Source organism: Electrophorus electricus, chromosome 9 (assembly GCF_013358815.1).
Source record: "Electrophorus electricus isolate fEleEle1 chromosome 9, fEleEle1.pri, whole genome shotgun sequence".
Taxonomy (NCBI): domain Eukaryota; kingdom Metazoa; phylum Chordata; class Actinopteri; order Gymnotiformes; family Gymnotidae; genus Electrophorus; species Electrophorus electricus.
Window position 1 is genome coordinate 4,387,507 of NC_049543.1, and position 24,714 is coordinate 4,412,220.

General features: G+C 42.9%; 2 protein-coding genes and 1 long non-coding RNA gene across 5 annotated transcripts; 2 read left to right on the forward strand and 1 right to left on the reverse strand.

Annotated features, from left to right (window-relative positions):
* Positions 1-1,176: 1,176 nt before the first annotated feature.
* Positions 1,177-10,227, reverse strand: dgcr8 (DGCR8 microprocessor complex subunit). Its single transcript, XM_027031234.2, is given in 15 exon segments — positions 1,177-1,773; positions 1,925-2,038; positions 2,338-2,465; positions 3,539-3,645; positions 4,294-4,394; positions 4,518-4,600; positions 4,708-4,806; positions 4,899-5,000; positions 5,267-5,464; positions 5,858-6,179; positions 7,155-7,297; positions 7,733-7,895; positions 8,378-8,782; positions 8,784-9,385; positions 10,114-10,227. Coding segments are annotated over 14 exon segments (2,319 nt in total). The 5' UTR covers positions 9,054-9,385; positions 10,114-10,227; the 3' UTR covers positions 1,177-1,689.
* Positions 10,228-10,368: 141 nt separating this feature from the next.
* On the forward strand, positions 10,369-16,905 carry tia1l (cytotoxic granule-associated RNA binding protein 1, like). Of its 3 annotated transcripts, none has more exons than XM_035530296.1 (11): positions 10,369-10,566; positions 11,194-11,290; positions 11,435-11,533; positions 13,302-13,356; positions 13,525-13,612; positions 13,757-13,832; positions 14,352-14,460; positions 14,665-14,760; positions 14,939-15,023; positions 15,479-15,614; positions 15,931-16,905. In XM_035530296.1, the coding sequence occupies exons 1-11, from the start codon at positions 10,538-10,540 to the stop codon at positions 16,081-16,083; spliced, it is 1,023 nt and encodes a 340-aa protein (XP_035386189.1). In that variant the 5' UTR covers positions 10,369-10,537; the 3' UTR covers positions 16,084-16,905. The 3 variants fall into 3 exon arrangements, with proteins under 3 accessions (XP_035386189.1, XP_035386191.1, XP_035386192.1); XM_035530298.1 differs by having other exon boundaries at positions 15,934-16,905; XM_035530299.1 differs by lacking the exons at positions 10,369-10,566; positions 11,194-11,290 and adding an exon at positions 12,878-12,928 and having other exon boundaries at positions 11,460-11,533.
* Positions 16,906-22,570: 5,665 nt separating this feature from the next.
* Positions 22,571-22,993, forward strand: LOC113590892. The gene is made up of 3 exons (XR_003412141.2): positions 22,571-22,634; positions 22,787-22,869; positions 22,980-22,993. It is a non-coding gene; the product is annotated as an uncharacterized LOC113590892 (long non-coding RNA).
* The last annotated feature ends 1,721 nt before the right edge of the window (positions 22,994-24,714 follow it).

The window sequence follows — 24,714 nt, forward strand, 5'->3', positions numbered from 1 at the left end:
TACAAGTTCACAGTGCACTGGTGGTGGGGGGTTCACTATAGTTTTGTTCCAGCACTTATTGCATTTTTTCCCTTCTGTTTTTCCATCAGGAAGTCTTTATTCTAGGCAACAAACTACAGGAATTCTAGAAAAAATGCATAAGGCTTAAAGCTTTGGTTCATACAGGTTTCTACGATATTGAATTTTGCTTGAGATATGAAATATCTTTTTATTTTCTTCTGGATTGCTGTTTTTCAAATATACTATGCAAAAGTGCCAAGTTAACTAGATTCAACTGAACACATAACTCACTATTACAATGATGGGACATACCATACTTGATTAGGACAAATGACAAGGGAAAATAAGCCCATGCCATTTTTTTTATGTCCAAAACATCAATATTAAAATAAGGCATGTTCTCATGCCACAGCTAGTGCTGGACCCCTTCACCACAGCGTCTCTCGAGTCTCCTTCTCTTTGAAACGAAAGAGCCTCTAACATGAAGTGGAACCAAAGCCACACACAGCTCACTTCTTTACCTACAGAGAAATGTGAGGACAGCCAACATTTACTGCAGACAAGAATCAAGGCCCTGGCCAATACAAATGTAAGAATAAAACTGGGGAAGGACAAATCCTTGTCCTTAAACCTCATCTCCATACTATGGGAGTAAACTACTCCAAGCCCTTAGTGCTTATAGACTCTGCAGTGCTGATCGAAAGAAGCGAGGTGCCTTGGATGAACAACAGGATAAACGGTTTGGCTTATATTTGCATGCCCACTGATATGTATTATTACACTTTCCTCTGCTACTCCCCTGAACAACAAAAAAGCAGTTAGCTTGGTATATTCAATTCTTTGTCCCACCAAACTAAGATCACTTTTGTGTTGAAACTACTGCCACTTTCTTTAGGCTTTTGGAATAGGTTACTCTTTTTAGATGGTCAACGTGCAAATGGGTAGTACAACTGATTTCTTCAGGATAGGCGCGCTCATCCCGGGCCCTACACCTCCAAATAGTTTAATGTACAAGAACCCATGTATCAGGCTGGATTCCACACAGAGCAAACTACTGCACACACAGTATCACAGCACATCAGTAAACGTACAAAACTTCATTAAAACCAAAGAAAGGTCTTCTAAAATGATGCACGCTGGTTTTGGCTATTTTGGGGAGATCAATATTGTCTGTTGTATTCATGAAATTCTGATTTTTTTTTTTTTGAGGGAAGGAAAAACCTCAAATAAGAAAGTCTTTATTAATAAACAATCTAAAAGCCACAAAGTCTAAAACCACAAATGCAAGCAAACACATTTTTTGGACATGGTACTATTCACTCTAAATCAGGTGGCCATACACTTCCGTCATCAGAATTAGTAGCTCATCTCAGTGAAGGTCCACCTGAATCCTGGGAGGCACGACGTTCTTCCTGTCATTACTGAATCAACTTCAGCCCTGTATACCCTGCAAAAGTAACACCTTACAAACAGCCTTCAGACTGTGTCACGGTCAGTGAAAATTTAACTAGTATTGCAGTTTTTGCGCCAGAAGCATAATGCATAATTCAGTAACGGTGAGGTGACCACTGGTCAGTGCTTTGTTTTAGAATTCAGTAATGGGGAGGGGGGAGATCTTCTCCTGTGTGAACTGGGACCATTGCTCAGTGGTTTGCGATTTCTGTAGGTTTCAGCAGGTTTATGGGTGGGCTAGACGTCGACGGTGCACAGGGGCTCACTACCAGGCTGTGCTGACTCCATGACCGTCATTTTGGGTTTCTTACGCGTCTCCTCCTTTAAAGACAGACACAGATATTCATGAAAAGATCAGGGGTGTAAGAGTTCCCAAAAGATTCTGGTTCTCACCCAGCCAGTTTAACATGCTCAATCTCCCATTCTCTCTCTCACACTCACACACTTATTGCTTGTACTTCCACAGACATACCCTCTGCTTGGCCAGCTTCCTCATCTCCTCTTGAAGTTTGTTCAGAATGTGGAGGTTTGGCTTGTTCTTTTTGGCATACTGCTGAAGCTCTATGACACTCTTGTCAGAATTTTCCTGGGGGGGGTGGAGAGATATACATGTTGGTCAGCTGAGTGAAGCCTGTGTGTGTGTGTGTGTGTGTGTGTGTTAGACTTAGTTAAGGTCCCAGTGCTTTGGCATGTTATTGACAAGACAATGAGGTTATAGTTACAGGTAAGAAGCACATCACATGTTATCACAACTAAGCTCATCACGTTACTGCAGCAGACTGCAAAACAGAAACCAGCATTTTCCACACGTACACGTGTCCAAATGGCAGACAGGCCAGGCATTACCCAGGGTTCCCAGGAATTAAACAAAGTCTCCCCCAGTACCTTCTTCACCATCTTGTTGCTTTCCCTGCCGTACATGCGCAGCAGAGAACCCCAGTTCTTCACATGTGGGTGGAGCATTTGAAGGATCTTCTGAGAAGCCAGCTGTTTACCCACCCGCTTGTTCTTACCTTTAACACACACACACACACACACACACACACACACACACACACACACACACACACACACACAGACCTGTATATATACACCTGTACACCTGTATATATAGATTTATACTCAATTACCTTGTTACACAACAACTGTAGATATGTTATTATACAAAATGGATCTGTACATTCTGTAGAATGTGTACATATATACCCAACCATATTACACCTGCACTGTCCATTCTGTAGATTGTGTACATATATACCCAACCATATTACACCTGCACTGTCCATTCTGTAGATTGTGTACATATATACCCAACCATATACATTGTACATTGTGTATATAATCATAAAATACATATATTGTACATACATTGTTAATATATTTTGTACATACATAGAGTATATATATTTATCTTGTATATATACATTTTTCTCTATGCACCTGTTTCCTTTCCTCAGTTTGGACAGAGCACTCTCCACCATTTCACTGCAAGTTATACTGTGTATGACTATGTATGTGACGAATAAACCGAACTTGAACACCCCCCCCCCATCTCTTATTTATTTTATCTTTGTGCTGTCAGTCTTATTAGTTTACTTTTATCTTTTAAAGTCATTTTGTTTGATAGTTTTAATATTTTTAGATCTTTTTAATAGTTTACTAGCCTTAGTTTACTAGCATTTTAAATTACTATTATTTAGCAGTAGCAACATTATTGCCCAATTTACCCAAAAGCACCAGCACATGCACTCTTAACTAATTAGCATAATTTTATTTGCATAATTCCAATTGAATTTATGCATAATTAGGAGCACTAGCACATTACGAGTGACGTATTTTATTCAGTAATGTGATTTATTGTACTGCTTGGCTAAGTCCGGTCACAAAAATGTCCATTTCCGCAATCCTACACTGAACCCCAGAATCATGGTGAGAAGTGGCTTAGATCCGGATGCATTATTATTCCCTGATTTAATCTTTTTTTTTTTTTAAATAAAGGGGGAACCTGTAACTGTTAACCGTAACCATGGCACCTGATGCCATCCTGATTACAGGAGGGGAAAAGGCTAAATGTTTGTGTACTCACACCAGCCACGGACACTGTGTTTGCCGCAGGTCATCACATACTCGCTCTTCTGGTTCTTGCCTGGGATCACCTCAAACTTGATGCTGGTGTCGCCCATGCCGTGGTTTCTATGGACACACAGTAAAACATATGGCTTGGGTATTCTGTGCTGCTCGATGCTGGCCAGCGTGCTTCTGAACAGGCAGATGAGGACAGAACTGAAGGTTACAGTAAAGACCCCCAAGCCACAGGTCTGGGCCCAAAGATCAACCCTCACCAAGCAGTCTAACACTACTCTGAAAACTCTGAGCTCACACAGTTCTAGAGTTTCTGCTTAGTAAAATAAAAATGAAAACCAAAATACCTTGAAACCAACCTGATTTGACTTTATCTTTTTTTTTCTCTACGATTGGTGAATGCAGCCTGACATCACCTAATCACTGCACCATTTCCCTGAAAGGTGATTCTGTGGTAGTGATTTCCATTTGCATTTGCTGGATGGCAGGTTTTCAGATGGCAAACTGGATCCGTGAAAACATGAGATAGCACAACCTAATGACAGTCAGAACTTCTAAAAACGGGCTTTCATTCAGGGCTTTCTTTTTTTGTGAACACTTCCTTTCCTCCTTACTCTCTCTCCCTCTTCTTTTTAAAGCAACTGTGAGATTGTTAAAGGCCCCATATAAATGTAATATCATCATCATCATCATCATCATTATTATTATTATTATTATTGCTGTTATTGAGAGTTTATATTAATCAGACTATATGAATACCTCTTCAGGCACTCGTGAAGAATCTGGTAGGGGGAAAGTAACCCTGCTTTGTTGGTGAGTTCATAGACCCGTGAGTCTTCAATACTGATATGGTTAAAATACTGTGGAGAAAAGGAAACAAATACTTACAAGACAATGGTAAATTAGGTAGATGGAACAAGAATCTAATCACAGTATTAATATTTCCTTCTCAAGTGAGAAAGTTTCAGTGTGTGTGTGTTTACCTCCAGCTCATCCCCGTCCAGTGGCTTCTCCTCAGATGTCTGCTTCACAAAGTCAGGAATGAGGATCTCCAGCGTGGCTCGAGCTACCCAGTATAACGGGACACAACACGAGTACGTAACATGACTGCATGATCAAACACAGATCTGCACAGCACAGGCAGCCAATATCAATGCCAGAATAAATTGGTACCTGCTTTATTCTTGGCCAGTTTCTTACTACTGGCTGTGCCTGTGCCATATGTGACCCCATCTATGATGACTGAGGCTCCGAAGGGTTCGCTCGGGTTTTCTGGGGGACGGGAAGGACCAGGCACTGAGACACACTGCTCAGTATTAACAGAACACGACCCAACCCAACACACACAGAGATCTGGCACTTACCACATTCAAAAAAGTTGTAAACTGGTCGAACTTTGAGCACACGCTGCATATATTCATGCAGAATGCAAACCTCTGATTTTCCATTAGGGTTGATGACAAACTCTAAAAAAAAAGACAGGACAACCATCAGATTCATCACACACACACACACACACACACACACACACACACACACACACACACACACACACACCTTATGCTCCATGTTCCACTGCAGAAACAGTGTACACTGGGTGAGACACCACCCTCCTGTTGTCCTAACCTTCTAAAACAAATCCTTCCTTGCTTTTCAAACTTCCCACCACTTTTCAAGCACAATGCAACACTGAACCACACTTGGATGGTCGATCAGTCAGTTTCTTTCCTACCTTTCTTAGTGGGAGCATCCTGCACTGACAGCGTGATGAGCTTCTGATTGGCTGGTAGGATGGGCCTCTCTGACTCTGCCTGCTTCCTCTTCATGTCCCTGTTGAACTGCCGACGCTCTGCCCATGTGCGGAACTTCTTCACTGTGACTTGCTCAAAATCGAAGCATTTTTCCAAGTAGTTACGGAACTCTTCAATGTCTACAGAGGGTTGGGGGAGAAGAGATGGTCAAACACACACACATCCTCAGGAATGTGACCCATGGTATGACACCGTGCTTGGCCCACAACTGGAGAAATGTGAAAGCATGATTTAGCTCCTAAGGACATGCAAACAAGTTAACGAGTGAATAAATGGGTTAAATAAATGAAATAATAGAAATGCCCCTACAAAAAAATAACTCCTCCTTTTCAACCTTTAGGCTAAGCTAAAAATAAAAAAAAGGCATGAATATCAGTGAAAATATGTGCTAAAATTTAAAACACCCTGCACCGTGGAAGTCACCGCCTACCGTGTTTAGTGGACAGGCCCACCTATCGTGTTTAGCGGGCAGGCCCGCCTACCGTGTCGTGCTCCGTGAGCTCTGCCCTTACCAACAGACTCATCCTTGCACACCTCCACCTTGGCCTTGACCTGACCCAGCGGACCCTGGGCCGTTTCGCTGCCCTCGGGTCGAGCGCACGCCGCCCCGGCCGGGTCCAGCACGAGGTCCACAGACGGGTCCCCAACCGAAGATTCCTCTGGAGCTGTGGAGTCGGGCTCTTCCACTCTGTCCAGCAAGTGGCCCTCCTCCCTTGGCTTTAGAGGAGATACCTCCACGGTGGGGCTCAACTCCCCGTTCAGCTCCCTCTCCTCCTGCTCCTTCATTCTCTTATAGTGCAAACAGGGAATGCTACTGGTGGGAGGGTCATGTTTCTGAAATGCAGACAAGAGTTCTCTGTACTCAAGGGTAAAGCAATGTGTAAGAACACTGACCCAGACCCACCTGCCAACTAAACACAGCAAAATTAACTATATGAATTAAAATGTTCTAAAGGCTTTTACAATAATGAACTTTACCCATTATTAAAATAATATTACTAATAAATTATATAGCCTGATCAGATTGACTGCTCTGACCAATCTGTAATACTTCAAATAGGATGATGGGGTGTAAATAAAATAATACATTAAAAAAAAAAACAGTAAAAGTAAATATTAAAAAGTAGGGTATTCCCTGCAATGTGTGAGATAATGAATATGTAAACTAGTTGTGTTGCATTTTAATTCACCACTGCCACAACTACAGAAGACTGTTCACGACTGTCATGACTACGGTAGACTGTTCAAAGCTGATTTGTGAATTGCCATAATAAGCGCCTAGTGGGCAAGGCTCATGCCATGTTCTGAGCCTATCTCATATTAAGGTATCGGCTGCTGTGGTAATATTAAAATATTAAACGATGAATAAATAATGTAATGCATATAAGCTCTGAGGTGAAGTATGAAACAATGTTGTTCTTACTTAAAAAATTAAAAGTTAGTTAAATGGTACATGTCATAGCTGGTTGTGATAGGTTGATGTTGACCCAGAACTTCTGTTCTAATGCATCCCTACATCTACTCTATATGAACTCGATGACTGTTGCTTAATTGGCACATCACTACACAAATATCCTGAAGAAGAAGGTTTCTGCTCCATTTAGAACAACACATTGAGAACTCTGAGAACCTCTGTTACTACAGGACTTAAAAAATAAGTTAACAAGCAGAACATTTTTGCCTAACTAATAATAAAAATCTATAGTATACAGTTACCTCATCTCTGCCATTTCTACAAAATTCTACTCAACTCTGAATAGAGAAAGGAAGTGAAGGTCTTTGTGAGAATGACCCAAACACTCGGTTTACCCTGATGCTTCCAGTTCCAAGGAAGTAAGGTCTAGACCAGGTAACCACCCTCGTCTCCCGGTGGAGGTAGACTGGAATGCCAGAGTTATGGAATGTCATGATCCACCCGTCAGGAAGAGGCTCTGTAGGAGGACGCCCACGACCTACACACAAAACCCCAAACCATACACAAACATTTACCAATCTTGTGATAGCACAAAAGTGGATAATACGAATGTCAATGAAAATTTCACTTTCAGTGCATAATAAATGGATCCCATGGTGGGTCAGTTTCACTCACATAGAATAAACCTAGTCCTGGACTAAACTGCCAAAAGTGACTCACCTTCAGACATTAGACTTGGGTTTAAGATGTTTGGGAAATGGCCCCAGAATCTCATTAGTTACACAATCAAATTTCAGGCAGCACTATAATTCTTAATGTGGAAGTAAATGTAAAATTTTTGCTGAGATTTAATAATCACGGATATGTACCAGCAAATGGATTCAAATCGTGTAACTACCTGGGACTAAATAATCCTGACACAGTAGCAGATCCCCCACTGAAAGCACCCATTACACAGAGGGCTAGAACTCACTCTTAAGCACGGTCTTAATCTTGGTCATCATGGGCTGCACCCCCAGCTCGCCGTCAGACTGGTGGTCGCTGTCTGCTGCGTACTTGTCCTCGGCCAAACGCATCTTCTTGGGCACAGGCATTCCTTCCTCCAGCAACGCATCCACGTCATTGTCAAAGTCCTCCTGGAAAAGAGAGCAGGGTTAGTGATGAGCCCAGCGCAGCCACCCAGTCAGTGGGGTGGTTAGTGACGAGCCCACCCCAGCCAATCAGAGAGCATGTAAATGCTGTCCCCACCCCAGCCATTGAGCCAATCAGCCATGGATGATGTATGTGTGTGTGTGTGTGTGTGTGTGTGTGTATAAATATATATAAACTGTAATTTTTTTTTTTTTGGCTGATTGTTTGCTGACTGACACCCTAACCCCATAGCGATGCTCAAAGTAACAGAGTGTGAGGCTCTTGGATTGTCGTGCAATGTTTTGGATGTCTTCGTGGGTTGGTGACAAGCCATCAAAGACATCATCAGCACATCACACCACAGTGTAGTTTTGAACTGAAACAGTTTTACGCTGGAGAGATGGGGGTGGACACAGCAATGCAATCACAAATCAACAATTTTGTGCTAATTAACCACTCAGCATTCAATAACAAACATCCCACACACCTCATACGAGTAACTGAGGTCCTCCTCGTTCACCTGCTCCCGCTGCACAATCATCTCAGACGTGAACTCACTCGCCTCCCCGTCCTCTGCTTCCAGGAAGTTCTCGCCGAAATCCTCCAGCTCGTCCAGCACAGCAAACTCAACCTTGTTCTCTTGATCCACCTCAGCCTCTTCACCCTTCCTGTCCAGGCCTGCGCTCCCTGCGTCTGGGCTGGCCTGCCCTGCCCCCTGTTCCTCAGCATCATTCACCTGTCCGTTCTCTAGCTCCACCCCCTGTCCTATCTGCCCGTCCCCCGTGTACAGTACCTTCCTGTCCTTGCCCCTGCTACTGTCACCGCAGAAGCTCACGCTGATCTTAACGTCCCGGAGTAGCTTAAGGTCTGGGAGGAACTTGGCAAGGGGGGGGCGCGTGGCGGGCCGTTCTAGGGCACAGGTTGCCGGGTCCCTCGGACGCACCGCGGCTGCTAAAGGAAGCGGAGCCCTTGGTGAGGAGGGGCGTGTCCCTGTCCTCGGCTGGTGCCAGGGGTCCATCACCACCAGAGCTAACGTCCATTTCCTCGGCGTCACTGGACGTTTGCAGGGGAGGCGGTGGAGGGGCATTACATTCACCGTTCCCTGACTCCCCGCTAGCAGGAGGCTCCACTGGGAGAGGAGGCAAAAACTCACTCGCATCCATTGTCCAATTTCTAACAATAATAGAAACTATTTGATGAAATACTAAAAGGAACGAGCACAATACTTTTGGAGCTATCTGCCTCACGTCTTACTAAGGTTTAACTAAAAGATAACAGCCCAAAAACACACACAAGAACGTCACACGGCTCAAAAACGCTCATGTGTAGATCATGGAGTGTTGAATATGCTAAGCTGACTACATTGTTCTTTTCATTAATGTAGACAGCTTTTTAGAATCACTGTCTCAATTATTGGAAATCACAATGCATTCAGCTTAAACCTCGCCCGCGTCTAAGCACTGTCCATCCTCGAACGACGAGTCTCCTGCCAGAGCTGGAAAGGTCAAACGAGAGGAGAGAAGAGGAGTCAACAAGTTACAGGGCAGGTCCATCCAGTTATCAAGCCGCTGCCGCAATTGTGGAACTGGCTGTTCATATTATTCAAAAATACGTTACGGGTAAGTTGGCTGTATCGCGGCCATTCTGATTTGGGAATGACAGTTGCAGAAAGTATTATCTATCTTAGCTAACTTGAGGAATTTAAATTAAACAAGCAAATAAACTAAATGAATACTGGGCTGCAAAAATTAATTAAGAGAAAACTGAGGAGATAGGCTGTATTTACACTTTTTAGTTAATTAACCAGGCAGGTTACACGTTAGCGTTAGTTGGCGAACTAACGTTATTCATTACCTCGGTTAACTAATCCTAGCTATAATTGACAAATGATACAAAATATGAGAAATCGGTATTCGGTTTTGAAGATGAACACACCGACTGTAGCCAGCATGTATACCACTAAATTTGGCTGTTGTAATGCAGCCAATGTCGACCTTATCTCGGCACAGCTGGCGACTTCACTACAACCAAGCTGCTGGTAATCCAGCTAAGCTAACTAGAACTAGCCAACATTAACCCAGTCTCGCGGAAAGGGAGGCGCACGAGACACGTTAGCTAGCTAGCTAACTTAACTAGTCGCCTCAGGTGCCGTACATTGACAAGACCATTAAACAGACTAGTCATCAACAGCGTATGGAATAAACTTGACGTACGTTTACCCACCTATCTAAACAACAGCTATCTTAAAGTCTTGATGTAATCACGCTGTTTTCCCTTTTACAATATTGAGTCTACCATCTCCTCTCTCCGCCATCTTCTAACAGCTAAGGCGCTATGGCGCGCTCGTATGCCGGTGTCTCTGCGAAAGGCGATTGGCCGACGGGTTTTTTTTTCTTCCCCAACCGCATAACAGCCGACCTCCAGACCAGGAGGTGGCGTTACAGCTGCGGTTTACTTTCGTTATCTCGCGGTACCGTGGTGAAGGAGAATATTGCAACGTCAGACGATGTTTCTGGAGTAACGTTAAGAGGAAGTTATCCTAGTTATTTCTCTTTATCGGAAAAGTTGGGATCGAAGGATTTAATTCACCGGTAACCTCGAAAAAATAACTTTTTTACTAAAGGTTTGAAGCCTTTTTGACGGCAGGATGATGGACGACGACCAGCCCAAGACACTGTAAGTATAATGTGCTAGCTTGTTAGCATAAAAGTGAACTAGCTAGCTTGCTCTGTAAGGTAGCCGTTTCCTTTATCTAGCTATGCTAGCTAGCTAGGAAAGCTGATATCGTATTAAATCTGGTTTCTAACTAATTACAGTAACTCTTCTCTTCAATAGGGCAAGTTAGCAACCGGTAGCGAATAGTTATCAAGGTATAACTTGGATACGACCGGGAGTTTTGTTAATTTCGTTTTTTCTAGCTATGCTAGCCAGTTAGCTACACACTGTGTTAGCGGAATAGCTTGCGAAATGGGCGCTCTAAAGAACAATTTCGTGATCAGACTTTCCCCAGTTCTAGCCTAAAAAGATGACGCTTGCAATTCTTTGATGGCACTAGCTAGTTACGATTTCTTGCAGATTTTTGGAAAGCATCGTAATTCGACATCGATAGCTATCAGTTGAGTTCACTTAGGGTAGCTAGACAGTTAGCTTCGTTGAAAACGTGGCACTAATGAAAGTAGTTCTGATTGCACTTTTGCTATGGCCTATGGCTTCGGCTCCGTAACGTTCATTTCCGGTTTGTTTCATTACTCAGGGTGAGTTTGGAAATAATGTCTCTTGTCAATCTTTCTTCCATTTGCTTAGGTATGTCGGGAACCTCTCAAGGGAGGTAACAGAGGCCCTCATCTTGCAAGTGTTCACCCAGATTGGCCCCTGCAAGAGCTGTAAAATGATCATTGACGTGAGTAGATGAGCGTGTTGTCCAATGGAAATGCATCATCGTAGCTACTTTTGCAGATGGTAACAGGCTTTTGCCGGTAGGCGCAGGCGGGTGAGGCAGAAGTCTGACGCGGCGTGGCTCTTCTTTTTGTTGTTTTTTTTTCAGACGGCAGGAAATGACCCATACTGCTTTGTGGAGTTCTACGAACACATGCACGCTGCCGCTGCACTCGCTGCCATGAATGGAAGAAAAATATTAGGCAAGGTAAGGCAGGCCTAGAGAAGCAGAACCTGGAACCATAATTTAGATTTGCTTTACAGCTGAATCTTCACCCCACAAGTAAATAATTTTAATTATTTTATTTTATAAAATACTTTTTTCCCCCCCCTCATTCAACAGGTAAGTGATGTGCACATAATTTGTTTTTAAATGCTCAATTTGCCTTTGCAGCATTTCATCTCTCACCAGTGTATGTAAGCTCTTGAGATGAATTAACCTGCAAACACTCAGAAACCAGTTCAACTCGGCACAAGCAATAGGGAAGCCATTCCTTCAGCCCTCAGTGACTGTAACAACCATCTTAGAACTTATTACCTCACAAGTAGTTGTTTTTGCTCCTGTTTGTGATGTTGCCTCACATCCAATAATGGAAGTAACCACTATCACTGGAATATATCCTGAATGGAAAACCTGGACCTGTTCCAGTAGCTTTCTGCTATACTGTTGTTATTTGCCATCAGTGTTGGTACCGGTAAAGGCTTTGCAGAACTAAAGAGGACACAGTGATGCTTATTTGGGCCGTCTGCCTTGTTAAAAATGTTTGTGGCAGCGCTTTTCCTTGCCAAGCCCCAGTGTGGTTTTATAATGGAACAGCAGTTACAGTGTAGTCTGTGTCTTGCCATATAGAATATTTTTAAAATGTATTTTTATTTAAAATGCATTATTATTGTAATGATGGAAATCTGCCAAACTGGATTTGTGAAAATTCTGGAAAATCCACTGAAGGCAGCCTTGCCCCCAGCCTCAAGCACATGAATGGGTGCATATACTGACCCCCCCCCCCCTTTTTTTTTCCCCTTCTTCTTTGTCTTTTCTTTTCTTTTTTTAAGTTAATTATTAAATGTTATTTTTAATTTCTCAATAATTGGCGCACACCGATCTGAGGAGAACTATAGCTGTTGGCTCTGCAGGTCAACACCGCAGATGCCCATGGCCTGGCAGGTTGTGGGGCACCGGGAGTGAGAGGTGCTCCGTCATCCTGTCCTCCGGGAGGGGACCCAGCTGGCTGGGTCGTCTGTGACATTGGTTGCTTGTGTGCCAGCCTGAGCGTGTATGCCCTCCGGTTAGTCTGATCAGGGACAGGGAGATGCTGCTGATCTCCATTTCCCCTGAGAGTTCCCCACTCATGAAGCCTGTGTCCTTTAGGCCCCAGACATCTTTTGGGAGGAGTTATTGCGATTTGCGTCATTCCTGTTGACATACTGCACCTGTGTTCAGTCTTCCGCTACACCTTTCATTACTCTGCATCATTCTGTGCACCCACACCAGGCCTTCTTCAGAAACACCTTGGCAGAAATATATTCAGTGCAAATATTTTATCCTCAACAGGTAATGAAGGACCATTTGAGGAGTAATACAAGTTGATAATGTCACTCTGTTGTAAGTCTCTATTTAGACCTTTTTACTCCGTAGCAATATTTAACAGATTTATTTTATTAAATAAATTGTTGGGTTTTTTTTTTGTTTGTTTTTTTTTGATGCCTTGAGTGAACGCCCAGAAACCTTTGCTTTTTTTTTTTTTGCTTTTTTTTTTGTTTTGTTTTTTTTTAAATTTCATTTTTAAATAATTTTTATTTTATTTTTTTTGGTTTGTTTTTGGTTTTTGGTTTTTTTGGGTTTTTTTTCTCCCGTCAGTTTCTACATTTGGAGACTCACATTATTGTCACACTAAGTAAGTTGGAGGCCTTCTTTCTTTTGTGTGTGAATTTTCACTCTTAGTGGTTTTATTTTTTGTTTTCTGTGCTCCTCACAGGACATGAAGGTCAACTGGGCCTCGATGCCAAGCAGTCAGAAGAAAGACACAAGCAGTAAGTGCTAGCATGCATCTGTAAGGGGCCCAAGTTATCTACAGTGTCCCAGTAGGAACATTTAACTAGACTGTCCCATTAGGAAGTTTGCCTTGCTTGTAAAAGAACACTTGTGCAAGAGTTTTAATGACTGGCTTTGTGTATTTTTTGCTCTTGTTCCCCTAACAGATCACTTCCATGTCTTTGTTGGTGATCTGAGTCCAGAAATCTCCACAGATGATGTCAAAGCAGCCTTTGCTCCTTTTGGGAAAATATCGTGAGTGAGCTGTTCAGTAGTTTCAGAATCGCACACGAGCTGTTCAGCTTCAGTAGCCTTTAGTCCGCTAAGTTATGTGGAGTATTGGTGTTTCATGTCTTTCCCCTTCCTTCCGTCTTGCCGGCGGTGCGTGTTGTGATGTAGGGATGCTCGCGTGGTGAAGGACCTGGCCACTGGGAAGTCCAAAGGATACGGCTTCATCTCCTTCATCAACAAATGGGTGAGATGTGTAATACAGACATGGATGGGTCCTGGAAGGGCCCAGCACAACAGATGTTTTCCTCATTCATCACTCGCTGCGCGGGGTGTGTGAGGGGGTGTTTGAAAGCCAGTGCTGGTGCCGACTACCCTGCTCAGAATCAGGCTTTCTCTACTCCTACTTCTCCTAATTCGGCACATCAGCTCAGGGGTTTTAGTGACTGCGCTACTAATGGGGAGAATGTTTAACCCTCATAGTTGTAGGGCGTCAGGACTGGAGTGGAAATCCATCATTCTCAAGCTGAGGTTTGAGTTGAGATTGAGTTGGGTTAGTGCGAGGTAAACACTGCCGTCCTACAAACTGAGGCTGACACTCCTGCTATTTGGTATGACACAAAGTACTGAAGAAAATGAATAAAGTACAAACAAAAGAAAGTAAAACGGATAATGGGCAAGAGCAAAAATATAAATGTTCTTACTTTTGTAATATGATCTGATTTAATTGACTTGAGCGCACTGACTCCTCCTCCATTTCTGATAGGACGCGGAGAACGCCATTCAGCAGATGAATGGCCAATGGCTGGGAGGCAGGCAGATCAGAACCAACTGGGCCACCAGGAAGCCTCCTGCCCCCAAGTCCAACTACGAGAGTGAGCCATCTTCAAAACTATTCTTCTGCAGTGATGCGCAGGAGCAGGCCGCTCTGCAGAAGCCGCCTGCGCCGCGTTCAGAGCACTGATGTGGGTCTCTCTCTCTCTCTTTCTCTCTTTCTCTCTTTCTTTCTTTCTCTCTTTCTCTTTCTCTTTCTTTCTTTCTCTCTTTCTTTCTTTCCCCCCCCCGACCTACCTGTACAGGTGGCTCTAAGCACCTGTCCTATGATGAGGTGCTGAGCCAGTCCAGCCTGAGTAACTGCACCGTGTACTGCGGCGGCGTCACCTCCGGCCTCTCGGGTGAGTGTTGACCCTTTCCCCCTCCCTCTTTGGGGCGCTTCTGCAAATAAAGTCCCTCCAAAAGATTTTGGTCTGACTGCATGCATTGGCTAGTTGAATTGTACCAGCCAAAACGGGGGCGTCGCTGAAATCCAGTGGCTGGACAGGATTGTCACTGTTTCCTTTTTATCTGTTCCAGATCAGCTGATGAGACAGACGTTCTCTCCATTCGGGCAGATCATGGAGATCAGAGTTTTCCCGGATAAAGGCTATTCGTTTGTGAGGTGTGTTGTACAAAGAGACGTTTAAGACATCTAGGACAGGTGTGCTGAATGTAGATCACTACCCAACAGGTGTGACTTGGCACCTGGAGAGAACAAGTCAGTTATCATGTATACCGTATTTACTGTTTATATTGCAACATATTGTGGTTACAATATACCTGTCCCTACATCATACTACACTGGCGTCTTTGTGATTGGGCTAAAGATTGATCTGAGATGTTTTGAGCAAAGATTCCTTGCATTGGTTAGATCAAGTACAACAGTAGAACAGCTCTGCCGGCTGGTCAAACCCTGGTTGGGCTTACACAACCCAGCCGTGATTGCGAATTCATTTAAAACATACTAACCGTACAGATGACAGTAACGACTCAATAACAACCAGAAACTTGAGGAAACGAAGGAAGTTGTCTGGCATGTGGCAACGTGGGTCTGAGCTCGTCTTCCTCCTCCGGCAGGTTTGACTCCCACGAGGCCGCGGCTCACGCCATTGTGTCGGTGAATGGCACGTGTATTGAGGGCCACATGGTCAAGTGCTACTGGGGCAAAGAAACCGCCGACGTGAGAGCCATGCAGCAGATGCCCATGCCTCAGGTACTAACCCCCCCCCCCCCCCCCCCGACACACCCTCAGCCCTGCCGTCTGTAGGCCCAACCTGACCACCTGTTCATGTGCTTTTTGCTATAATATGCCTGACCAAGACCCTGGCAGTTAGTTGATGAGTAAAGTGTGTGCACTGTTCCATGGGTCTCAGCCCAGTATTTCCCAGCATGCTTTGCGGTGTGTAACCCCATTGAGCTGTGTGCTTGCTTCTCTGTGGCTTTGCTAACCTGTTCAGCATTTCAAACCCTGAGTGCACTGTTCACCAGAACCTGATCTGAGTCTTCCTCTGCCTTTTCCCCTAACGCAGCAGAGTAACCCGGCTTACGCCGCCCCGCCGTATGGCCAGTGGAGCCAGTCCTATGGGAACGGGCAGCATATGGGCCAATACATGCCCAATGGCTGGCAAATGCCCACTTATGGAGTGTATGGCCAGGCCTGGAACCAGCAGGGCTATAAGTAAGTACAGACATGGGTATCCCTTCGCCGCCTCCACAATGGAACCATCACACTTGCTCCACTAAGGCAAATGTCCAGCAGGATGTACTATTATGCCAATGAGGAGGGGGTGTGAAAGGACTACATTCAACCCAGTGTACAGTATATTCGGATCAATAATATGCCCTTGCCACTGAATTTTTATTTTCCACCCCCCCCCCCCCTTTCTTTCCTGTTCTCTGGACAGCTTTTTAAGGTCAAGTTGTCAGTCTTTTTAAAAGAAAATAGAAAAATAAAACCTTGCACCTTTTTTTTTGAGTTGTTGTTTGTTTTGGTTTAGTTTTTTTGTTAATTTTGGAATTTGAGGTAATTTCTCTCTCCCCCCCCCCCACTTTTTTCAGTAGTCTCGCCCCTTAACAGGACACTTTTTTTTTTTTTTTTTTTTTTTTTTTTTTTTCCCTTGTATAAAGCAATGCTTGTTTTGTATGACTTTTAGTTTATTGATTTTACTCCCTTTATCGTTCTAAAACCATCACTTCTGTACATCTGGTTTTTCGGGGTTTGTGTGTGCGTGTGCTTTTGATGCTGTTTCCTTTTGTTTTCATCACTGAGGTTTTCAGGAATTTAATCTGGACCCCCCTTAACATGCAGGCATTTGGAGTGTTATTTTCATACAGGTAGTTGGGCATACGCCTCCTAGACTGGAGGAGACCTTTCTCAGTGGCCTTCATATCTACTTGAAATTATCAGAACTGCATGTGAAGTAACATTGTTCTTAATTTTGTTTTCTCCAGCTTTTAACAAAATTCATTAAAATGTTCCCCATTTCCCCCTCAAATTGATTTTTTTTTTTTTTTTTTTTTTTTTTTTTTTTTTTTTTTTTTAATTAAAGATATCAGATTGTAATCTGTCATTATGTGATGTATAGTACTTGTGTTAAACTCTGGTGTTCAAACGTTCTCTCTCTTTTTGTATTGTTAGTAAAAAATCATGTTTTCTGGGATTAAATTAGGTTATGGCAGCACGAAGTACTATAAGTTGTATGTAAAGATATTTTTGTAATTCTGTTTAAAATGGGCTTGTGAATGACTGACTGACTGACTTTGAAGCTTGTAAATTGGGAATTGTGTACCATCTCGTGAATTGCAGGGACAGTTGGGTACTGTCTGCTTGTCCTTTTCACCTTCACACATGGCAGACCTTTTGGGGCTCAGTAGATTTTTACATATGCAGTTTTCAGTAGTGGGTTATTATTTTTTTTTTTTTTGGTTGTTTGTTTATTCCTTCAAAACCTTGTGTTGCTTTACATGAGCAAGCTCATCACTGTGTTGATTTTACAAGCCAAAGACAAGAGGCCTGGCTATGGACGTGTCTGGAGCTCTTAACCCGCTGCCGTGCGCCAAGCACCGGTTGCTGTTTCAGATGCGCTTGAGGCATGGGGTTAAATGAGCTCCTTCGCTCCTAATGCACCACACAGCCGTAAATATGAGCGGCTAGTGCTCCCTGCAGAGGCCTGAGGTTTGTCCAGTGTGTTTCCTTCACTCTCCCCTGGGTCTGACACCCCCCCCCCCCGAAGAGCCCCAGTCCCAAAGCAACTCTCGATCTCGCGCAATTTCTTCGTGTTGCTGGGATGTGGTGTGTGTGTGTGGGGGGGTATTTTTGGTTTGTTGTTGTGTTTTTTTTTTGTTTTGTTTTTTTTTTTGTTTTTTGTTTTTTTATAATAATATTGGGTTTTTTGACTTGCCACTCAAGTAATTTTGGAATAAGAAATGCTCTGGTCTGCTTTCCATATTTTTGGTTTGTATTTTGTAAAAAGCTGAAGAAATGTACTGTTGTTCATCATCTTGATTTTTCTGTTTGAGTTCTTTTTCTTGCCTCATTCCATTTTTTTTTTCTAGACCTCTCTTGAGCTTTTTTGGTTTTGATTCCGTCTGTAAATAACTTGATATCCATAACTGAGATAACCATTAAATACTGTTCCAGTATTCGGAGACTCTGGTACGTTCTGTCTATTTGCTTTTCTTTTTTTCTCCCCCCACTCATGTAGACATTTGTATGATGACCTAAAAGTTCCATAAATGCAATTGCTAATAAAACTGGAAATGTAAAGTGGAAAGGAATAAACAAAAAAGGAAAGAATTTCTAAAGATAACTGAAAGGCAGTAATCCAAGAGTTCATTTTACTAATTTATTTCTATATCTTATTTATATCTCTGGTTCAATCCTTTAATGTCTTGGTTAGAAGACGTTTGTCTCCAGCAAGTAAGTATGTGTGTAAATTTAAACAAAAAAAAAAAAAAGGTACACTTCTTGGGTCATAAACTAACCCTATAGCATAGACATTTGTTTTACTTGGTTGTCATTTATACACTAGGTAAAGCAAAAGCTTGGTGGTTAATGCTGTACTGCGTTTGCCTTTTGGCTGGGTTAGTTTACAGGAAGTTAACCAAATGACCTTAATTCCTTCAGTATTCACTCATTAGCTCCTGTGATGCAGGTGCGAGGATGCACATCACCAAGTAGCTTGCTGTGTTTTGGAAGGTGTGTGTTTAGTACAGTGCAGCCATGGCAACAGGCTAAGCGTGATGTCACAGATATTCTGTAACGTTCTGAAACTGGACAGTCTCGGGTGAAATCCCAAAACCAGCATGTTATTGCTGTTAAGATGGTAACAGTAAAGCATCAGAGCAGTAGGGGGAAGCCCTGAGAAGCCTCAGTGATGAGTGGAATGTGCAGCCAGCGCCTCAGCTGGCTCTTCTTCTGCACCTCTCTCTGTGCTCCATAAGAGGATTTATGATGCTGGTCTGGGCACAAAGCCCTCAGCTGCACGCATGTCCTCCCAAGACCCACCTGGGTGCAGCCACAGGTAAGTTTGAGATGGTTATGGCGGACCTTGTGTATGTACCTGTGTCAGACCTCCTTAAGAGTTTAGTGTTCTCTGTGTTCCTGCGCTTCTCCTGCCCTGATACCATTCCTGCTTAGCCTTTGCTTGGGGTTTGATGTTACCCCTGTGAAGGGCTTGAGAAGAGGCCTGAACTAGCACAGGGAACACTCAAATTCATTGCAGAATTTGCGCTTTGCATTACTGCTTTAGGAAGCCGGGTGGATGTGAGCTGGTGCCTACGCCTGCTGCAGGTTATGTTGGATGATAAAGTCGTACGTGCCCCATGAAACGTCTGTTTTTAGGGCATAAACATGGAGTCTGTGTTCAGTCTCAGGAGCTCATTGAGAATGTGGGCCATCTCTGTTATTGCTGCTCAATACCTGCCTGGAAAGATACTCATTTGTAAACCCCCCCTGCCTCATTTACAACAACCCATTGATATGATTCGGCGGGTGGGGATGTGTGCCCCCCAATAATTCCTGCTCACACTACTCATATAATGTTAGGCTGGATGGTGTGAGGGGTGTATTTAATGGGTTGGGTGGGCATGTCCCCATGGGAAAGTTTTGCCCCTATGTCAACCTTTTAAAATTCAAAACTCAATACTTCTTCATATACCTGACTGTATTATTACTGAACTACTGCATTAGTACTGAATTACTGATTAAAATTGTGAGGTGCAGCTTAGTTTGACGCTTACGGGTCCATACAGGATGCCGACCTGCTAGCTGCAGTCCTGTCAGCAGGAAGCTGCTCTGAGTTCGTCCTCTAGTATGAATGGTTTCTTTTCAGCTCATGTTTCCCCTTTCCTGTCAGATGCTGCTCACACTCGGTGCCAATGTTTGCTCGGTGGTGACATACATCCTCATGACCAGACAATCATTTTTTCACTTTTTCTCTTCCTCACTAAGGCGATCTGCTCACAACCTCAACATTCAGGTGTTCATATACACAGACTTTTGGTTTCTGTAGATTGGACTCATCTGTACATTATATTCAGCAAAATTGGACATGCATGTAGCTCCTGCATAACATATGTAGCTATTAGGTCAAATGTGAGAGAGTTTGACCTTTCATACACAACCCATCATTCAACAGAGAGATTAAAATTCGGTGTGATTTCTTGATCCATGGATGAAATGTAAGCCCTGCTTAAAACCCCTCCATTTTTCATCTGACTGACCAACTGACTGCTGCAAGCATAACAGTTTAATGGGCACATGCACAGGGATTAAATAACACAGCTTGAGTAACTAAACCTGGGTGTTCTGAAGCTAAAACTTAGTCAGGAACCCTGGGTTGAGCATGCTGTACGAGACCATTCTAAAGAAGATCTATGTTACGCTGCAGTGATTTGACCCTCTGTCACCTTCTACCAGGTTTGTCGAGCACTACATACAGAGCTACAGCCCTGTGTTCCTAGTGGACGTCGCCTTCCACGTCTTCTACCGCCTCATATTTGGCGTCGGGGTGAGTGGACACGTTGCAGTTCTGAGAACAGAAACCCTGATAATGATGTGTGCCTCACTGGTCATAGGTCCACCATTATTTGCTGGTTTCACGTGCCTTCTGGGTAGTTCCTAGCAGCTGAGGATAAGGTGCACGCATGGCCGGACCTGAGTTGGATCATTGACTTCTTCACTGTCCTCGGTATGACATTGCGTCACGTCGTGTCACGTCCTCCATCCGGAGTCCACGTCGTCATGCGCCCATCCAGCCGGAGCGTTGGTACTAACACAACACGGAAGCATTATGCTGGAGAGTTCTTGTACGTTCAAAGACGGACTCCAGCAGATCTAGCTATGGCGGCATGGTGTGATGTAGTGGAAAGTCAATAGGACTAAGTGAACGAGTGACGAGAAGGCGCACGCGCAGAACCCGTGCAATTAAGGAGGGGGAGTCCCCGTCGCTCATGAGCAAGTGTATAAGAGCGATGAACGGTGTCAAAAAGCCACAGGCTAAAGTGTGAGTGGATGCAGTGTGGCTCGTGTTCTAGTTGGGGCTACATGGGACACGGGACAATAGCAGAGGTGCGGCGGAGTAGGTTGTGTCCTGAATGAAAGGAGAGTGGGGTGAAAAAATATTTTTAATTTAATTAAGATTTTTTGTTTTCATGATTCTATGAACTTTTGTCATGTAGAATTTTATGGCAGGGTTTTATTAGGTTTGGTGTGGAAAGTTTATCATGAAATGTACTGTTGAAGTGATTCATGCGCATGCGTGATGGTGACCATGTTAAATGTCACTGAAGCCCTTTGTGCTTGAAACTCAGAAGCAGATTTTCCTCTGACTGTGTTTAATTTTATGGTTCTTAAATTGTAACAATAAACCTGCCGCTCTCAGTCAAAAACTTGAGCTAAAATCCAGGCCAAATAAGATCACATGGTAGGAAATGCTCTCACACACAGTACAGTAAGCTCACACACGGCACCTGCCATTTCTCCTCTGCACATAGTTATCGCCATGGTTCTTGTGGCCTGTTCTCCACACGCTACAGTGCTTTTCTGCTCTAGCAGTCCAGCATGAGCTCAGAACTGAACGACCTGCACCTTCATAACACCAGTCAGATGTGTCAGTGGCAAGTGGAGGCAAGTGAGGCATTATAAATAGTTACTTTGGACTGTTATATGTACCACAGTCTCTGGTGGTGAGCCATACATGGTTAATCAATCCAGGTTGAGGAACCTGTTATAGTCACCGCATTAATGACACATCTATTTGCATTGCCAGTTGTTGCTATGGCAGCCTCACTACAAAGGGCATTGCAATATTTAATAGAACTCACTACTGATAAAGTTAATGACAGTATGTTGCTTTTCTAAATGGTCATTTGTGATTTATTCTTCCAAACATTCTGCCAAATCTGTTATGCAGGAAACTTGTGAAGGTGACAAAAGGCATGTTAGTCATTGATTGCATTTTTTAAGGAAAAATGTTAATTACCATTTAGTGATTGCACTCTACAAGTGTAATGAATTAAATTGCATTATGTTATTATGGTCATTGGTCATTTTCTCTTCACATACTGTCTGAGCCCAACTCTGATGCTTCACATTTTGTCTGCCTCAGTTACCTTGGTACACGAAGCTTGTAAAGCCAGAAAAGGTAAAGTTATTAAATATAAACTCATATGTGAGGAAAATGTCAATATTCATGAATAGTGATTCATACTGTGAAAATTCCCAGTACAGAGCTAGAGTTCTATTCTTAATGGCCAATCATCCCCTTCTCTTCACATACCACTTGAGTCAGCAGAAAGCTTGTTAAGACAAAAAGGGTCATCAAAGTTATTGAATAAAGTCTGATACATAGTGGCAATAGCTTCCAAACTGCATAGTAACTGTTGCCATGAGTTTTCACATTTTTACTTAAAGTGAGTGTGTAGCTAAACTGTTATTTGTAATTTTCTTTCACATATTGTTTGAGCCCATCTCAGGTACGTCGGCAGAGGACGCAGGCAGCTTTTTAAGATGAAGAAAGGTATTGAAAGAGAGACACTGAAACACATGGTATGTACATAATGAATGTTCTTTACTAAACATTAGTTGATACAACAGATTCCCCAAACATTGAAAGCATGGTGAGTGCTATTCTGAATGGCCATTCCTTTTCTCTTCATATACTGTATGAGTCCACCTCTTGGACCTCAGCGCAGTGTGCAAGAAAGCGGAGGCTGTGAAGACCAAAGAAAGGTACTCAAAGTCATTCCGTGCAATCTAATATGTATAGAAATATGTGTATGAATAATGGTTTGTGAATAATGGTGTTTAATGCTGTGAATTTTCACACATTGAAAATGTCTCATTCTCTTTTCATATATGGTTGGAGTCTACCTCTAATACAGCAACCAGAAAGCTCATAAAGTCCAAAACATTTTCATCAGCACCACTGAATAAAGTACGATATTTCAGGAACATCAGGCCATTGGTGAATAATATAAACTATGCAGTTTCAGCATTTTTAAATAAAGTATGTTGTGTGCTATGCTGAATGGACATTTGTCATTTTCTCTTCACATACTTACTCTTCAAGCCCAGCTCCAGAAATGTAGTAGGCCAGGAGAAACCTTGAGAAGGCAAACAAAGGTAATTAGAATGTCATTCTTGAGTAGTGAGTCCTACTATGAAAGTTTAATTACAAAGTTAAGTGCCATTCTGCATGGCCATTCTTTATTTTCTGTTCACATCCTGCTTGAGTCCAAATTAAGAACGCCTGTGAAAGAAAGCTTGTGAAATCCAAAAACATAGTCAAAGTTGTTGAATACAATTTGTATATGAGGACAATATGTTCATTACTGAATAGTTGATAGATTTCATGACTCATCTTGAATACAAAATAGGTGAGCAAAACATTAAGGCCACTGGTTAACTCCTCCTCCATCATGCACTTGCCACCAGTCTGTGTACGTAATTACATAAGTACATTGGTAGCAAGGACATATGGAATAAAATGAGGTCCTGAAGGGCATTACATACTGATGCAATTTTTAGCTTCATTCAAGACTAAATTATAAAAGAACTGACCCTTAAAGAAGTATCTAAACATATATGCAATGCTGTTTGCTTTACTGGAAGCACCCCACTGATGAAATGAATATCCTTTGCACAAACAATATGAGCCTTATATTTCAAACAGTAGGCAGCGACTGCCCTTTCTTACTACAGCCCTACACCAAAGCTTGCTGTGAAGGTTTCTGCATCGACACCCTGAAGAAACTCTCATGCAATATCAAGTTCTCCTATGATGAAAAGATCACTACTCGGATGAAAAGATGTTTATGGTCAGATTCTAATGCAAATAGATTCTAATATGCAGATTGTTAATTCATCATTTAAATTTGCAGCATTTAGCTGATGCTTTTATCCAAAGTGACTTACAATTATGTCTGAATACAACTCAAGCAATTGAGGGTTAAAGGTCTTGCTCAGGGGCCCAACAGCAGCAACTCACCAGTGGTGGGGCTTGAACCAGCAACTTTATGATTATTAGTCAAGTACCTTAACCACTGAGCGACCACTGCATAATGTTTTTTTGTTTACGGTGGTCTGTAAGAGATCAGATATGGCCATTGGTACTCTGATTATAAATGAGGAGCGCTCTCAAATCACGGACTTCTCTGTGCCCTTCGTGGAGACAGGGATCAGTGCGATGGTGTCCAGGAACAATGGAATAGGCTCTCCCTCAGCCTTTCGAGGTATGAGGCTTGTATTCCACAGATATACCATAGGCATTAGTGCTTGCTTCTGATTTGCATATCATTGCCTAGAAGTAACAACATTGTTTTACTTAATCTTGATGAAATGTTCTGGTATTCTAGTTCAATTAAGCTTGCAACCAGTTACATTGCTTTAGTCTCAGTACAAATCATTATCAGTGTGCCTGGAATTGCAGTCATCAAACTGGTGGCTAAACTCATATCATATCACTAAGATAAGATTCGGATTCAATTTACTGTCTTCACTCAGAAGAACTACAAGGTAATGAAATGCAGTCTTCACATAGTCCAGCTTTTTTGGAAACTGGGGTCAGAGTGCAGGGTCAGCCATTGTGCAGCACTCAATGGCTTCCCAATGTATCTTCCTGGAGCTAAGAGGGTTAAGGGCTTTGCTTAAAGGCCCAACAGTGGCTGCATGGCAGAGCTAGGATTCAAACCAACAACCCTCTGATTGATAGCCCAATGCTCGACCCATATAGTGCGGAATCTGCCCCGAGTCTAAACTGCATCAGTTCATGAGGTTCTTCTCTTGTTCTGTGACAGAGCCCTCAGCCCTG

What these genes read in the sequence shown, in the direction of transcription:
- tia1l (XM_035530296.1), top strand. Translation starts at nt 10,538, where the DNA reads ATGATGGACGACGACCAGCCCAAGACACT. An exon ending in GAAGAAAAATATTAGGCAAG is followed by an intron (nt 11,534 to 13,301) that starts GTAAGGCAGGCC and finishes TGCTCCTCACAG; the next exon opens with GACATGAAGGTCAACTGGGC. An exon ending in AGCAGATGCCCATGCCTCAG is followed by an intron (nt 15,615 to 15,930) that starts GTACTAACCCCC and finishes CCCCTAACGCAG; the next exon opens with CAGAGTAACCCGGCTTACGC.